Source organism: Pyxicephalus adspersus, chromosome Z (assembly GCF_032062135.1).
Source record: "Pyxicephalus adspersus chromosome Z, UCB_Pads_2.0, whole genome shotgun sequence".
In the NCBI taxonomy this organism is placed as follows: domain Eukaryota; kingdom Metazoa; phylum Chordata; class Amphibia; order Anura; family Pyxicephalidae; genus Pyxicephalus; species Pyxicephalus adspersus.
Genome location: NC_092871.1, coordinates 59,919,304 through 59,935,774, shown reverse-complemented (window position 1 = coordinate 59,935,774; position 16,471 = coordinate 59,919,304). Strand labels below are relative to the sequence as shown.

At 40.6% G+C, this 16,471-nt stretch overlaps 1 protein-coding gene across 2 annotated transcripts in view; it reads right to left on the bottom strand.

The window, feature by feature from the left end:
* Window positions 1-14,828, bottom strand: part of URM1 (ubiquitin related modifier 1) — a 37,593-nt gene extending 22,765 nt beyond the window's left edge. The window contains exons 1-4 of one of the 2 annotated variants that reach the window (XM_072431462.1): window positions 14,740-14,828; window positions 8,011-8,081; window positions 1,099-1,180; window positions 749-797 (exon numbers count right to left, since the gene is read on the bottom strand). In XM_072431462.1, coding sequence (XP_072287563.1) covers window positions 749-797; window positions 1,099-1,180; window positions 8,011-8,081; window positions 14,740-14,774 — 237 coding nt within the window. In that variant the 5' untranslated portion in view covers window positions 14,775-14,828. The remainder of the gene's footprint in view (window positions 1-748; window positions 798-1,098; window positions 1,181-8,010; window positions 8,082-14,739) is intronic. The other variant, XM_072431463.1, reaches the window with a different exon arrangement.
* Between the last annotated feature and the right edge of the window lie 1,643 nt (window positions 14,829-16,471).

The following is a 16,471-nucleotide window of genomic DNA, read 5'->3' as shown; positions in this document are numbered from 1 at the left end:
CAGTGCAAGGAGCAAAATGCAAGGTGCAAACTACTGTCACCAACACTAGAATTAGTCACAAATAGCACCAAACAATAGCCAACTGCAGTCAACTAAATGTTATTATAATACAACATACATTGTGTTTGGTTTGTTCCAAACAAAAAAAACTTTGGTAAATTTAAATAAATTGGAGTTTTTGTTGCTATAGGTACTGTGCTTTAATTCCTGCCTTATTTTACTGAATAGGCCTGGTATTATTTGTGTCTAAGAAAGATGTTAGCTGTGTAGAATAGGATACTTAAAGCGTACCTAAAAACCCTTTTATTTAAAGTAAAAATTCTGTTTGTGATTTTTTAAGTGCAACAACCATTTTTTTTTTTTTTTTAAAAAGGGTGCAGCACAGCCCCTAATTCTCAATCGCCAAGGCGATCAAGAATGAATGGGAGTGCAGAGCCTCCCAGTATACCTTCATTACGCATCCCAGGAAGCTCTTGGCTGTTCCATCTGGAGAAGAAGCCCTTTCATCAAAAGGGAAAAAACTGTTAATCTCATGCATGTGCAGTGGGATCGGCAAGTTTTTTTCTGATCTCGCGCCTGTGTCGGGTGACATAGGAAGAAGAACCCAATAGAAGAGAGGAGAAGATGGTGGCCCATGGCGCTTCCTCTGCACTGGTCGGAAGACAGATACCAGGACATTGTGGGACCCGATGGAAAAAACCTCCCAACGGATCGACTGCTTTTTTTTATTTATTTATTGCATGCTTACCATCAATTCCCAGTCTGCATCATTAACAAGAACCAGAATCCCCGGTCTCCTACAAGAACAGAAACACAACCGTAGCATTTGAAAATGGACAGACACCACGCTTGGTGTGTACTCTTACATACTAAAGATGCTTAATATTAAATTATCTTACGCAGAATAATTGAACATTGAAGCTCCCTTTCACAACAATTTTTCTAGGGCAAGTACTTGTGTTATCTACAGTAACAATTAGAGTGAAAGCAAAAATACCAGCGCACTAGGATTGGTACAGCATTATATTTACTGAAAAACTGTTTTAAAAGGGACACCCAGAAGACTGACTGTATAAAAAAAAAAAACACAATACTTACACTGTGTCTCCTTGGATAAAAAGCTCAGAACGCTCCTTCAATAAATTATCTTTGATCCACACCAGCAAATGCTTAATGTCCCCTGACAAAATAAAAAAAAAAAAAATTGGGTTATGTGGCAGGCATTTTGTTTCATGAGGACCATGGGGTACTATGAAAATGGGCTAATCTGATAATCTGCAGATTAGAGATGTTTTTACAATTCAAATAATAATTTTAATATACCCTTTAGGAAGCAAGCTAGTGGAGGCAAAGCGTCAACGATCAGCTAGAGAATATTGGCTACGACAATTTCTGACACAAACTTTCTGTGTAACTTGGTAAAAAAAATATGTTAGACTTTAAACACACTAAACCTCACAAATCAAGTGTCGTAGGACAATAGTAATCATCCCCTATCCATCTGAAAATGCAGCTAGTTTGCAGGCTGTCATGCTGATTCCATGGTATCATCACCTTGCATTTCCATTTCAGAACAAACATGCAGATCAGAATATTCTGACTTCATTACAGTTTCATCTGGTGCATGCTTGTTCCTGCAGCTGCAAGGTAACTGTTTTTTTCATAAGGAAAAGCAGTTCCCATATTTGTTGTTGTTTGTTTGTATAAGTGCAGGTTTCCAGTCACTCCAATGTGTTATTTGCATTGCATTAACTAGTTTCCTCTAAACTCAAAGCATGCTGTGTCTTATACCAAGAACGCAGTTTCTAAAAACCATCTGTAGGTGGCAATAAAAAAAAACATAGAAAATTCAGTACTAAATCAGTAAGCTGCCACATGATGCCCATGATTAAACCAACTGCTACTTCAAAACAGATCTTGTGGTTTTGCTAAAGAGAACTCTGGTATTTCTTTGTTAGGAATTAACTGCACGAGCTTGTACTGTTGTACCAGGTTTTAACAGACCTCTGGTTACTCATTAGACAGAAGGAAAGGACCCTTCCCAGACTGGGAACAATAGGTATAGCAAGCTGATGCTGGGCTCTCCATGGTAATTTCCCATTACAATAGCTTCCCTGGGCAGGGAATGTGGGCGGGTAGAAAACAAGCACGACTATCTGACCCTCCTGATTCAGGCTGATAAACGATCCTTTGCATGCCTGCACCTGACCCTGCGATGACCAGCGCCGCTCCCCATCACACATAGCAGCCATGGCTCTTTGGCCTTCCCACACAGTGGGCGTCACCCCCATACATTATTTTGTCAGGATACAGCAAAGCAATCTGTGGCATGTGAACCAAATGTAAAACATGAATGATGTACTAGGGACTGAACTTGCCAGTTTAGGTCCACCAATTTATAAAATTACATATTTTTTATATTTAAGAGAAATATCGATCTAAAGCTTTTTCCATAGAGTAATTTAAAAAAAATACACCAAAGCAATTTCAGGCTATAAATAAAAATCCATTAAAGCTACGTACACACGGCAGATTTTTATTGCCCGATAATCGGCATCAGCCAAATATCGGGCAAAAATCTGCCGTGTGTACAGTTGGTGTCGTCCATCGTCCGAACGACCGACCTGCCGGATCCACGGACGATGGACGACGACCGATCCTAATGAAAGGGAAGGGGGAGAGCGCGCAGCAGGGTGCCGCTCCGTCGCTCTCTCCCTCCCCTCTCCATAGAGCATGAACGGTGCTGTATGTACAGCACCGTTCATGCATCGTGCAGTCCCTTGTAGTTGGAAAGGATCGTGAAAGATCCTTTCCCAGGACAAAAATTGCAAGTGTGTACGCAGCTTAAGGATATGCTGATTTATCTAGAAACACTCAAAGTATGCTAAAGACAGAAGTGCAATCAGTTAAGCTAATTTTGCACTGTATTGGAAGTGTTCCTCACATGTACGGTGGGTGTATCTCTTTCCTAAAACCTATGCAAAGTATCTTGCTTTCTTTCTGCTTTATGTAACACTAACTATATTTAGACTGCCAATGTAGATTTAAAATATTACTATTGGTTATGATGAGCTCATTGTCACTGATCTATTTTAAAAGCAATAAAATGGAACAGGAGTGCAATGAACATCTTCATATAGAGACAACTGTCAGGGGCAGGAATTTCCTAGACTTTAAGAGATTACATTCAATTGTTTGTGGAGCTGTATGGGTTATGAATGTCAAGATTAGTGGACTCCAACAACAATTTGCAGTCTGTGCCCAATCTGCAAATCAGAGGGGAAATTTAGTGGTGTAAATAATAACATCACCTCTAATGTGTCTTAAATTTGGTGATAAGCTACAAATTATTTAATGTTAGTGTAAAAAAAGGCATTTGTAAAGTTATTTTATGTGTTTTTATCAAATTTGTTATTCCACATTTTATTATCTCATAAATGTGGAATTCAGTATTTGAAAATGAAATATATAAACTGGATTTTGTGGAACCATGGATACCTCAAACAACCCTAAACTTGCAAACACTAACCACTATAATAGGGTTAATTTATACTAGAAGCACCCTACCAGAAGTGCATCACATGCTGCAGATTTTTTTTGCCCGTCTTAGATCTATAGGAGAACAAAGATCATAGGCAGAGCTCCTGCTATATTAGCTGCTTTAAGATGTTTGCAGGCCCTGGTTGGCATTCTGACCAAGAAAAAGCATCAATCTGAGATTGTCTGGGTCAGAATTGCATAAAGTTTCCATTCAGTAGGTAAGTAAATAGAAAAAGGAAGAAATATGATAATATCCATAAGCTGTCCCTACAGTGGTGGGAGGGGTCTTACTGAATTTTTGTGTCTTTTTTTAAATTAACAAAGGCATACTTTTTTTGAGCTCTCAGTATAAATTTACAAAAATACAGGCGTGCCTTATCCCTGTAGAAGGCATGGCCAGAGGTAACATGCTCACTTGATGAGGGAAGAGTCTACGTGGGATTGAGAGTGATCAAAATCAAGATAATAGGGGAGCAGAAAAACTTCACAGATGTGTTGACTCTCTGTTTAATTAAGCAGAAAGTGGTTCTTTTCAAAAGCAATTTCGTACAGGGGGCTCAGTGCTGAGCAAATAGAGGTGGTCAGTTAGCAGGAGGGGGGTGGGAATGGGAGGAGGGCACTAATTATGTATGTGAGCTGCATTCTAATCAGTTAAAGAGTTCCCAGCAAAGCCTACCCCCCCCATCTTATGCATTATACAGACATTAAATTCCACAGAGACAGAAGCTGATCCTGGACCATCTTCCATTCAACAATTACAATCATGAGTCAGAAATAACTAACTATAAAAAGAAGCAATAATAGCTGTTGTCAAACTTAAAGCATATCTAAACTTAAACTAAAAAAAAAAGGGGGTGCAGCACCGCCAATCAAGACTTGATAGGTGCGCAAATCATTACATTACATATGTAATTTTTTGATTTTGTTAGTCATTATCCTCAAATGTATTCTTTTCACTTGTCCTCTGTCTCTTTTCCTTCTTTGTTTTACAAAGCCTATTGTATATAATGCTCAAAAACTTGAGTTGAAGGTTTAGGTCAGGCAAAGTGGCCCGGGATACCTACCTCATGCATCCCAGGAGGCTCTGGCTGCTGCTTCTGCACATGCCCTAATATCAGACATGCACGGAAGGGGCCTTTTTTTCTCCAAGGAGAAAGAGATGCTGATCTCATGCATGCACAGTGAGATCGGCTCTCTTTTTTCCCCCCTTCACAGCTGCTACCTCACCCGATCTTGCACCTGCGCAGTGCAAGATTGGGTGACAGAGCAAAAAGACCAGAAGAGAAGGGAGAAGATGGCGACCCCGATGCTTCCTCTGCGCTGAGACAAAGAGGTATCCAAGGATGACGCGGGACCGGATTGCAAGAAGGACCAGCGACATCAAAGGATCTGCGGGACTAAAGGTAAGTATGATTTTTTTGTTTTTAGTTTACTTCTGCTTTGAGTAATGAGTACACTCAAAAATTAAAGGGGAATCTTAAAGAGGAAGTAAACTCAAAAGAGCCCAAAACAAAAAAAAAAAATTCACTTACAGTGAAGGAAAGAAGTATTTGATCCCCTGCTGATTTTGTACATTTGCCCTCTGACAAAGAAGTGACCAGCCTATAATTGTAATGGTAGGTTTATTGTAGGTGTAAGAGACAGAGTAACAACAAAAGAACCCTCAAAAACCCAGTGCTCGAAAGTCAAAGCTTTATGTGCATTGTAACGAGTGAAATAAGTATTTGATCCCCTATCAACCAGTCTGGAAACTGGCTAGGCCACTCCAGGACCTTCATTTGCTTCTTCTTGAGCCAACCCTTTGTTGCCTTGGTCGTGTATTTTGGTTCATTGTCATGCTGGAATACCCATCCACAACTCATTTTCATTGCCTTGGCTGAGGGAAGGAGGTGCTCTCCCAAGATTTGACGGTACATGGCCCCGTCCATTGTCCCTTCAATGCAGTGAAGGTGTCCTGTCCCCTTAGCAGAAAAACACCCCCAAAGCATAATGTGTCCACCTCCATGTTTGACGGTGGGGGGTGGTGTTCTTGGGGTCATAGGCAGAATTCCTTCTCCTCCAAACACGGCAAGTTGAGTTGATGCCAAAGAGCTCAATTTTGGTCTCAGACCACAACACTTTCACCCAGTTCCCCTCTGGATCATTCAGATGTTCATTGGCAAACTGCAATGGGGCCTGTACATGTGCTGTCTTGAGCAGGGGGACCTTGGGGACTGCAAGATTTTAGGCCTTCACGGCGCAGTGAGTTACCAGTTGTTTTCTTGGTGACTTCCCAGCTGCCCTGAAATCATTGACAAGTTCCCCCCATGTAGTTCTGGGCTGCTTCGTCACCGTTCTCATTATCATTGCAACTCTACGAGGGGAGATCTTGCATGGAGCCCCAGACCGAGGGAGATTGGCAGTTATTTTGTGTTTCTTCAATTTGCGAATTATTGTGCCAACTATTGTCAACTTCTCACTAAGCTGCTGTGTAGGCCTACAATCTTGTCCCTGACATCCTTAGACAGTTCTTTGGTCCTGGCCATGGTGGCTAGTTTGGAATCTGATTGATTTATTGTTTTTGTGGACAGGCGTCTTTTATACAGATACTATAACAAGCTTGGATTAGGAGAACTCTCTTACTCTCGTTACCTGCATACAGACAGGAAGACACCTGGGAGCCTGAAATCTTGCTGGTTGATAGGGGATCATTACTTATTTCACTTATTACAATGCACATCAAGCACTGGGTTTTTGAGGGTTCTTTTGTTGTTATTCCATCTCTCACAGCTACAATAAACCTACCATTACAATTATAGACTGGTCATTTCTTTGTCAGGGGCAAACGTACAAAATCAGCAGGGGATCAAATACTTCTTTCCCTCACTGTACCTTCAGTCCTGCAGAGCAGTCGATCGGTCTAGAGGTAATTCCATCCTTTTTTTCATCTTTTATGTAAAGTTTTCTTCTATCTTTTATGTAAAGTGAATATTCTGAGTTTAGGTGCACTTTAAGCTAAAGTAAAAGTGACTGCATGGCACAGAAATTGATATTAAAAAGGAATTAGTATAAATAAAATAGTTACATTATTTAATGAAAGAGGACTTTTTGCCCTGTAATCAGTAATTTTTTTGCTAACTTTAGCTAGCCAGCAATAACTGGCATTGGACCTGAATGCAAAAGTTGCCATTTGCTATAATATAGGGGGAATCTACAAATGGTATTTGTGCCTAAGTAGTACCCTGACAAAATCTACCTTTTGTCTTCATTTCCTTCTGAACAAAAATTCTTATAGCTTCATGGCTCTATATCTGCAGTGTGAAATCATCTAAGCCTTTAGTTCTGCTAATTGCTATTTTGAGGTGATGTTATCAGAAAGCTAAGTCACTTGCTGGAGAAGGAGTTGCACATGAGGACCTAAAGTGCTAGGATCTCCTTGTTTCTACTACATTCAGACTAAATTCATAATACACTCTTGCTACCCATCGTACTGTTTTAATGACAGAATTATGCAAGCTTTAGATGGTGTATTATCTCAGACTGTATACTCTAGTCTTCAGACTTCTGCAGATCCAATGGGGACATTGTTTATGCTATTGTTGTGTGCATCAAACATCAAATAACCAGAAGGCCAGAAAGTCTGGAGGAACTAAACTGCTCAATAAATTTGGAACTAACTAATGGCAATTTGAAATCAGCAGCCCGGAATGGATAGGCACATTTTTTTACACATACATACATGGTTTACATAGTCAAGTTTCCTTCTGAATACCAGGTCCCTGTCTAATCCAGTCTGAGATGCAAGCTTTTGGTAGATGTAGCAGCAAAAAACAATCTGGCTTCTTATGTCTCTTGATGAAAGCAATAGTGAGATCTATGCGATTTTGCACGTCTGCACGCTTACTGCAGCCATTACACAAGTGTTTTCCTTCCTGCTGGGTCTATCGTTATTTGATGCAGAAGAACAGAAGGAGGATGAACACTCCAAAATTGGTGAAACTCTATAACTTTAAAGTGGGTGACAAAAATAATAAGATTCACAGACCAAATGAAAAAAAACAAAACAAAAAGACAAAGAATTTCTTGAAATGTAAAAACACACAGCGTGTGTTTAGTCATGCATCAAAGCCCCCTTGTGCTGATGGGGGTTAGTAAGCAGAAAGTTCCTAATGAAGTGTTAGAAAACATGGGGCTTTAAAGCAGCAGATTTTACTTATGGATTCTCCAAAAGATGAAAAAGCTAGTGGGCAACCAAGCCGGTCCATAATCTGATGAATGTTTTAGCTTGGAGTGGAACCTAAAAATAATTAAGAGCACTTTGTATGTTGAAGGACAAATTTTAGTATTCCTGGTCTGTAGACATTTTACATATTCAGGCTTAATTATCAATAGCTAACCTATAAACCATTTACTAAGCAGATGTATAAATGTCCAATCTTTACACACATCATAAATGGGTAACCCCCAGGCATCGCTACGAAGGATACTCACAAGGATCTGACTGGCTAGGCAAGGTCACATGGTGTTTCTTGACCCCATCAAACAGCAGCTCTGCACCACCTCTGAAAGTAGATAATATACATGAGATATGTTAACATCCCGGGCATAGAGGAGGGGGTTTAACACACACACAAACACAGCAAAGTGCAACTACAGAGGCAGCAGCAGACAAAGGTTTTCCCGCAGGCTCCTGCAGGACATGGGCTAATCATTAGTATCTCTATGTCAGGCTCTCTTAGGTACCAAGAGAGCTGGACAAACTATGTCCACAAAGATGACAGAAAACAGCAGGAAGGTTTTATTTATTCCCATTGATTGGGGGAATGATCAGAGCATTTCTTACAGCTGAATTATTAAAACCAAGTACAGAAGGTCAAAACACATTGAACTGGAGAGGCACAAGACTAACCTTCTTTGTTATCTAAAATCTTTCAATTATTTCCTTGGTGAATTTGTGTAATAGAAATCAGTCTGATGTAAATAAAAATCTCAGTGGTACTGTTTTTGGAACATCTTGTTTCTTTGTATAATGTTGCTTTGCTGTGCAATACAGTGGTTGTAGTTTCCTGCTCCTTACAAGTCTAGTGTTATGTATACAGGTTAGATTTCTGTCACTGGAAATGACCTTTCCTAATTGTTTCCAGTGACAGTAGAATGAGGGAGCACTGTACACACAGTGCTATTCTTTGCTCTGGAAAATGGAGGGAGAGAATAGGCAAGTAAGCAAATAGACTACACCAGGACAGATCACTAAACGTTGCCAGGGGACTCCTGTACACGTTCTAGATTTTTAAAGACAATCAATTCGGTGAAAATCATCTACGGGCATCTAAAGTCAGCTGATTTTTATGGAATAATGGCAATAACTTAAAATCTGAGTTTTCTTGAAATACATTATGTTCTATATACACTATTGTACCCTATGTACACTGGCTTACAATGGTATTCAAGCCTGTGGACTGTCATTAAACTGGTATTATCATTAGGGGTATATTCTTCAGGCTTAAGAAGCTCAAAACAGAGCGGCTTGAAACCCTACACAGGGAACTCCACCAATTGGAGATAACACACAAGCGTCACCACATAGTAGATCTGGAGGCCGAATTACACCCAAAACGTGACCAAATTAACTCCCTCTATAGGAAAAAAAGCCAAAGCCCAATTGTTTGGACGTAGATGTTTTTACTACGAGCATCCCAACCACTGTGGCACAGCTCTGACACATGCTATTAAGTCTAAGAAGGCGTCTATGTATATCTCTAGCGTTAAGACGGCCTCAGGTACAATTGTTCACTCCACTGACGAAATTGCACACGCCTTTATTGATTTTTATTGCCAGTTGTACAATCTGCACTCGGGCTCCACAGATCTGCCATCACCTGATCGGGTAAATAAAATTCATGACTCTCTCAGTGCCTCTGACTTTCCAACCCTTCCACCCGATACCGCTGATTTGTTGGATAAACCGATCACTCTCATTGAAATATAATCAGCAATTAGAAGGGCGGCTTCAGGGAAAGCGCCTGGCCCTGACGGATTCACGTTAGCGTACTACAAAAAATTCCCCCCCATCCTTGGTCAAATGGTGATAGCTCTGAATGCACTATCCCAGGGTCACGAGTTTCCTCGAGATGCACTATCTGCCCATATTTTAGTGCTATAAAAGCCCGACAAGGATCCCCAAGAGTGCGCAAGTTACAGGCCGTTATCTCTGTTAAATTGTGATCTCAAGTTGTTTGCGAGTGTATTGTATTGCGGAAGCCAGGAACAATACCATTCGTACCCTAAATATCGTCCACCTTGTACATTCTAGCAAGACTCCACTTATGCTTCTCTCCACAGATGCAAAGAAAGCGTTGGATAGGGTAGATTGGACTTTTCTGCGCACCACCCTAGCAAACTTAGGTTTACCCATGAGATTGCCAAGTTTGATAGGGGCACTGTACTCTTCGCCTAGTGCGAGAGAGAATAAATGGCGAGCTTTCCTAACCATTTACAATTGCAAATGGGACGAGACAAACGTGGCCCTTATCCCAATTGTTGTTTATTCTATCCCTAGAACCCTTGTTCCTGCTCATGCAATTAAACGCTGATATAAAGGGCGTACATATTGGCCAAATGGAAGACAGAGTCACGAATTACGTGGATAACCTACTTTTCTATGTCACCTCACCCGTTACCTCCCAATCTTTTGTTGGAGCTACGCAGATTTGCTAAACTATCTAACTACAACATAAACTGCAAAAGTCAAAGGAGCTGAATATCACCATCCCTAGATCTACCCAAGAGGCCCTCTCCTTTCCCTTTAATTGGGCAAACACTATATCTTATTTGGGTGTCCAGATCCCGGTGAACCTCGCACGGTTGACATCAATTTTTTGCCTATGCTGAATCAAATCAGGAGGGATCTCCAGAAATTGAAACGGTTAGCCTTCACTTGGTTCGGGCATTGCAACATACTGAAAACGAAGGCCAGCCCAGACTGTTGCATGTTTTACAAGCCTTTCCCATAACATATCCCGACCTAAATTTTGTGTAAGTTCCGATCAGAATTTACCAAATTAATTTTGCATTTGGGTTCCCCATGGATTGGGATGAAAGGCTTAAGACTTCCCAAAACTATGGCGTTTCCAGATCCTCTTATACCAACAAGCTGTTCAATATTGAGGTTACTGGACTGGTGCAAGAATAGCGATGCCAAGCTGTGGGTCTGTTTAGAGAATGCCTGTTCACCTTCCCCAATTGACACCCTTGCATGGGCCCCAAATGTGGTTAAAGATATTGTGCTTTGACACCCATTGATTGGGGAAACCCTAAAAGTGGTCTCCAAATGTTTTATTTCTCAAAAAGTAGATACCTATCCCTCTCCTATGTCTCCCATTTAAGGGAACCCTGAATTTCCTTATTTCTCAAAAAGTCTTTCTGACCCAATTATCTGTTCCTGGCATAAAGGTGACGTCTTTAGAGCCATACATTTTCTCCGGAATGGAGAATGGATCCCCTAAATTTTCTGCAGTTAGAGAAGGAGTTGCCCCCCCCACCCCATCCCTATGGCACACTTTTACAGCTCTCATATGTACTGCAATCCCTGCCACAACCCAGGAACTTTAGTCGATCCCTGTTGCCCCTGGAAACTATGTGCTGCTAAACACGCATTAAGAAGCACGCTGTCCTATTCCTACCAGGCCCTCTTGGCAACACACACCCGTCTCTCCTAATTACGCTGCTAAATGGGAGGTGGATTTAAATACTCAATTTACTGAGGAACAGAGGGAGATGATGCTTCATTTTTGTCAAAAAAGCTTCAGTTTGTAACGGATACCAGGAGACCAACTATAAATTGGCCACTCACTGGTATAGAACACTGTCCAAGCTTGCTAAGATTTTCCCTCATGTGGATGGCTCTTGTATGAGCGGCACAGGGTTTGCTCATACACATATTCTGGGAATACCCCAAAATTAAAGCTTTGTGGGACTCGGTGGCGTATATCACTCTTAGGCTTAGTGATGTGGATAAACCGGCCTTGGCCCTCCTTCACGTCTTCTGATTTGTCAAAGAAGGTTTACAAACGTTCACTGCAAAGACATCTCTTGAATGTGGCAAAGGCATATATTCCAGTTTGCTGAAAGAGTGACTCCACCGACACTAGAACACTGGCTGAAATGGGTAGCTGACATTTATCGCATGGAGGATATGATTTCTACTGATGCCAATAGATGTGACAAATTTACCAAGACATGGTATCACTGGATCCAATTCTACACATCTGTAGAATGTACTAGTCTACTACAACAACCCCTGCTGAACTGACACCTTCACCCCTGAATTAAAACTATTCATTCATGTGTTTTTTGTTGTAATGGAGTTATGTATGCATTTATGGAATCTGCTCGTTCTCCTTGTTACACCCCCCCCCCCCCCCTTTCCACCTCTCTTTTCTAGTCCCCTAGCTCCCAGGTTCTTACCTACCTGAAAAATGGAAATGCCCGGGTTTGTTTTTTTTACTAATTGTTACTATTTACATGTTTCTGATGTCTTGTTTGCATTGTCTGATGTATAATACAATATTTTCTATGGTTTGTGATTTTTGAACATTCCTTGGTATTTCTTAAAAAAAATCCTTTAAAAAAACTGGTATTATAATTTGTCCTAACTACTGTCATTGTCAGTGAGCAGCTTGTTCTGCACAATAACTAAAAAAAGGAACTAACTCACGGAATACTCTGATTTAATATATTGACCACATTATAAAAAGCCAGGCCCCAAACCAAAATAATACAGACAGGGACACGCCCTAATAAAGGAAAGTGATAGCATTGTTTTTGTGTTCAGCAGGGCTTTTATTTTAAAACATTTACATTTGCATGTGCATTTTAGGAAAAGTATAAAATTGACTCTATCACTAAAATGAATAAAAAAGGATCCTGGAAAAAGATGGTTATCAATACTTACCCCTTCCACTGCCTACACCACTAAATCCAACTGAAATTAAGGTAAACTGCCTTTAGAAGACCCTCCAGAATCTGACACTTCATGGATGTCTATTTCCTGATTCCCCACTGCACTCAGTAGTTTATTGTACTAGCCCAACATCAATGCTGTTTTTTAGTGATGAAGGGGTCAGTGGCAGCCCAAAATGGAGCACATAATCAACATGTTTTGGTGTTTTTGGTGAGTCAGCTGATTATATTGCTTCATTACAGAACTGTTTTAGGTGCAAACAGGGGAAGAAGTGAGAATTTCTTATGCTTCTCCAGTGAACATCACAGTGATGAGTGTTTCCCAACCAGGGTTCTGCAAAACCCTAGGATTCCTCCAGAGGTTGCTAGGGGTTCCATGAGCAATTTGTGCCAAATTTTTCTATTGGCCAGCAGTGTAAGAGGCATTCTTACACTGACCACCACACAAATGTACTGTGAGCTACGGATATAGTAATTATAGCAGGGGTTTCCTGAAGATCCGAAAATTATTTCAAGGGGTTTCCCCCCATGTTGAGGCAAACCATATGGTGACAAGCATCCACTATCTCTATATATGCATTCCTATAGGAAACTCAAAATAAAATATTAAATCACTGATAACAAAGGTGTCACCTACGATTTGCCCCAAAACACGAGATGCATATCACAATACCTTTACAACCTTGCCATTATGTTCTTGGGCATCCCCTCCCAAACTCCTGCAAGTGACAGAAATGTTTAGAGGGCATTTACATTGCATGTATTGGGCTGAATTGCCTACCACAAGGCTTAATGCACTGACAAACTGAAGTCTTTTGATTCCAATAGACTCAGCTATTACCAATGTGCTGGGAAAAAATGGAAATGCTACACAAATGCAGAGTAATCAATTACAGCATGTTCAAAACCAGTGGTGCGCAACTAATAGAGACCAATATGGTTACCCAGCTCTTTGCACTAATACATTATTAGGGTGGAAATGTGGTGCATCATACTCAACACCCTACAAAATAAACTAGGCTCTTGTACCTCCTAACTGTAAATAGGATTTATACATTGGGGTTGACTTTCTGAGCTACCTACCTCCCTTCTCATGTAAGTCTTCATGTTAGTCTTATACCTACCTCTCTGCCTAAACTGTAGCTGTGAAGTTTTCTTAGCACAATACAGGCTTTTCATTGGGCACATCTTCAATCATAATTAAAGCGTACCAAAACTCAGAATTTTCACTTTACTTAAAAAGGTAGACCACCCTTTGATGTAAGGTAAAAATCCTTTTTTAAAAAAAAAAAAAAATGGGTGCAGCACCACCCCCTGATTCTCGATCGCCTAGGTCAGGCATCCCAGGAGGCTAATCTGCATGCGCAGAAGGAGCCTTTTTGCACAAAGAGTAAAATTTGCTGATATCACCCATGCGCAGTTTTTTTCATCCTACGTCACCCAATCTCGAGCCTGGGTCAGGTGATGTAGGATGAAGAACAGGAAGAAGAATTTTTTTTTTTTTTTGCACTTTTGAGTTTAGTTCCTCTTTAACTGTGTCAAGTACAGAAAATGTCTGATGAACTGTCAGAAATCCAGTGTGCAGCCTACCTTCTTGTGTGAGCTGACAACACTGTGCCTTGGTTGCACTTCCATACCAAGCAGTGTTGTCAGCCTTGACAATTTCTCCTGTTAAGCAACAGAACACTTTCCTGTCCTAACATAAGGGGATGGGGGCTGTTCTGTAAGGCAGGGTGACAGCATTGATTACTATATCAGTGCAGCATCACTGCTGACAGCCCAAACAGGAGCTCAGTGAATTCATGGCAGATAACTCTGTAATTTTCAGTACATGCACTATGTATACAGAGATAAAACATGGAGAAATGCTTATGTATTGCAGATATGCCAATGCTCTTTTTTTGGACAATTCATTTAATATGTGAATACCTGAATGGCCAAACTTTGGTACCTAAAACATTTTGTACGTCACCCACATTAGTGCTTTACCCTTCAGCCTCCACAATGTAGAATGCATGGCACTTTGGATGTTGTAGACATACAACGTGTACACTGCATGTATGTGCTTCCTATACATGGCAATGATAGTACACTTGTGTCTACTGCCTGTCACGTGTTTGTTGTTAACAGAGCAACCAGAAGTCTGCTCTACATATTGACATATACAAGCTCGGCTCGCACACACAGTCTATTTATCGCTATTTACGGCCGCCCCTCCCCCGAAAAAACGAATAACAAACCCCCTAATCCCCTTCTCACCCAAACTCCAGCTGCAGATTTATAGGCGCTACCATCTTGCTACTCCCACCGGAAGTGATCTGCAACTCTCTATGGCGACAAAGCGGAAGCATTGGGTTCTGTATAAAACGAACGGTCCAGTGTCACGTGACAGCCGGACATGTCAGCAGCAAGGCACATTAGAGGGTGGGCAGCTGCGGATATTAGTTTTATGTCTATACACTTTGTTTTCTTAATGGGGTAATTATTAAAACATTGACATTAATCTGTAATCACATGGGCCTCCAATCTAATGAGCTAGAGATGAGTGAATCCTATTGGGTTGTCCCCCACAGCTGAATTATGGGCAAAATAAAAAGCAAAAGGAACTCACTGGCAGGGTGAATAGGTAGAAGGTGTATTTTTATCAATATTCATTGTATTAAAAAAAGTAATAGCACACAATGTTATACAAATGTAGAGATTATATTATTTTGGGTGGGGTTTACAATGTGCGACCCTTGGGGCTCTATTAAAGCCTTTTTTTACACAATCACAGCATTTCAGGGGCTCAAAAGTAATTGGACAATTGACTCAAAGGCTAAGGGGTGCGTGCTTGTATGTGGAAGATTTTGCTGTGAACAGACAACATGCGATCAAAGGAGCTCTCCATGCAGGTGAAACAAGCCATCCTTAAACTAAAGCAGAAAAAAAAAAATCAGAGAAATTGCTACAATGTTGGAACATTCCCCCTCAGCAATATGTCTTTTTATGGTCAAATTACAAGAATTATTAAGGTTGGAATGGGCGGAAACTGCCATACATAAAGAATCCAAAACACAATCTTTCTTTGAAACATGGGAGAGTTTTATTGCTATACTACTCCCACAAAAATAAAATTGTACTATTGTTTTCGACATACCACATGGTACTCAGGAAGGGAGCTGAAGCATGATCCTCCTATAAAAGTTGAATCACTGCTGATGTAAACACTTATGTTTAATGACATTACTGTTTGGGTTGCATTTTATTTTATATATTTTGTAATTGCACTATCATCTGTATGTTGATGACTATTGAATTTTTATTTTGTATGTAATGCTGTTCACCGATATGTGCCTATTTTTGTGTTATGGTACTTGCACTGTTGTTTATGCCCTATGCCTTTTCGTAATATCCTGTATATATGATTCTGTGTGTATTACTGTTTATCACAGTTAACCCTTATTAAAAAATATTTAAAAAAAAAAAAAAAGACCTGGACGTCTACAGTGGATGATCGCAGAATCATTTTCATGGTGAAGAGAAACCCCTTCACAACAGCCAACCAAGTGAACAACACTCTCCAGGAGGTAGGCGTGAAATGCATGAAGGTAAATACAGAGGGTGCACTGCAAGTGCAAGCCACTCATAAGCCTCAAGAATAGAAAGGCTATATTGGATTTTGCTAAAAAAAAAAAATATCACCTAGCACAGTTCTGGAAAAACATTCTTTGGACAGATGAAACCAAGACCAACCTTTACCAGAATGATGGCAAGAAAAAAGTATGGAGAAGGCATGGAACAGCTCATGATCCAAAGCATACCACATCATCTGTAAAACATGGCAGAGGCAGTGTGATGGTTTGGGCGTGCATGGCTGCCAGTGGCACTGGGACACTAGTGTTTATCCATGATGTGACACAGGACAGAAGCAGACTAATGAATTCTGAGGTGTTCGGAGACATACGGTCTGCTCAAATCCATCTAAATTAAGTCACATTGATTGGGAGTT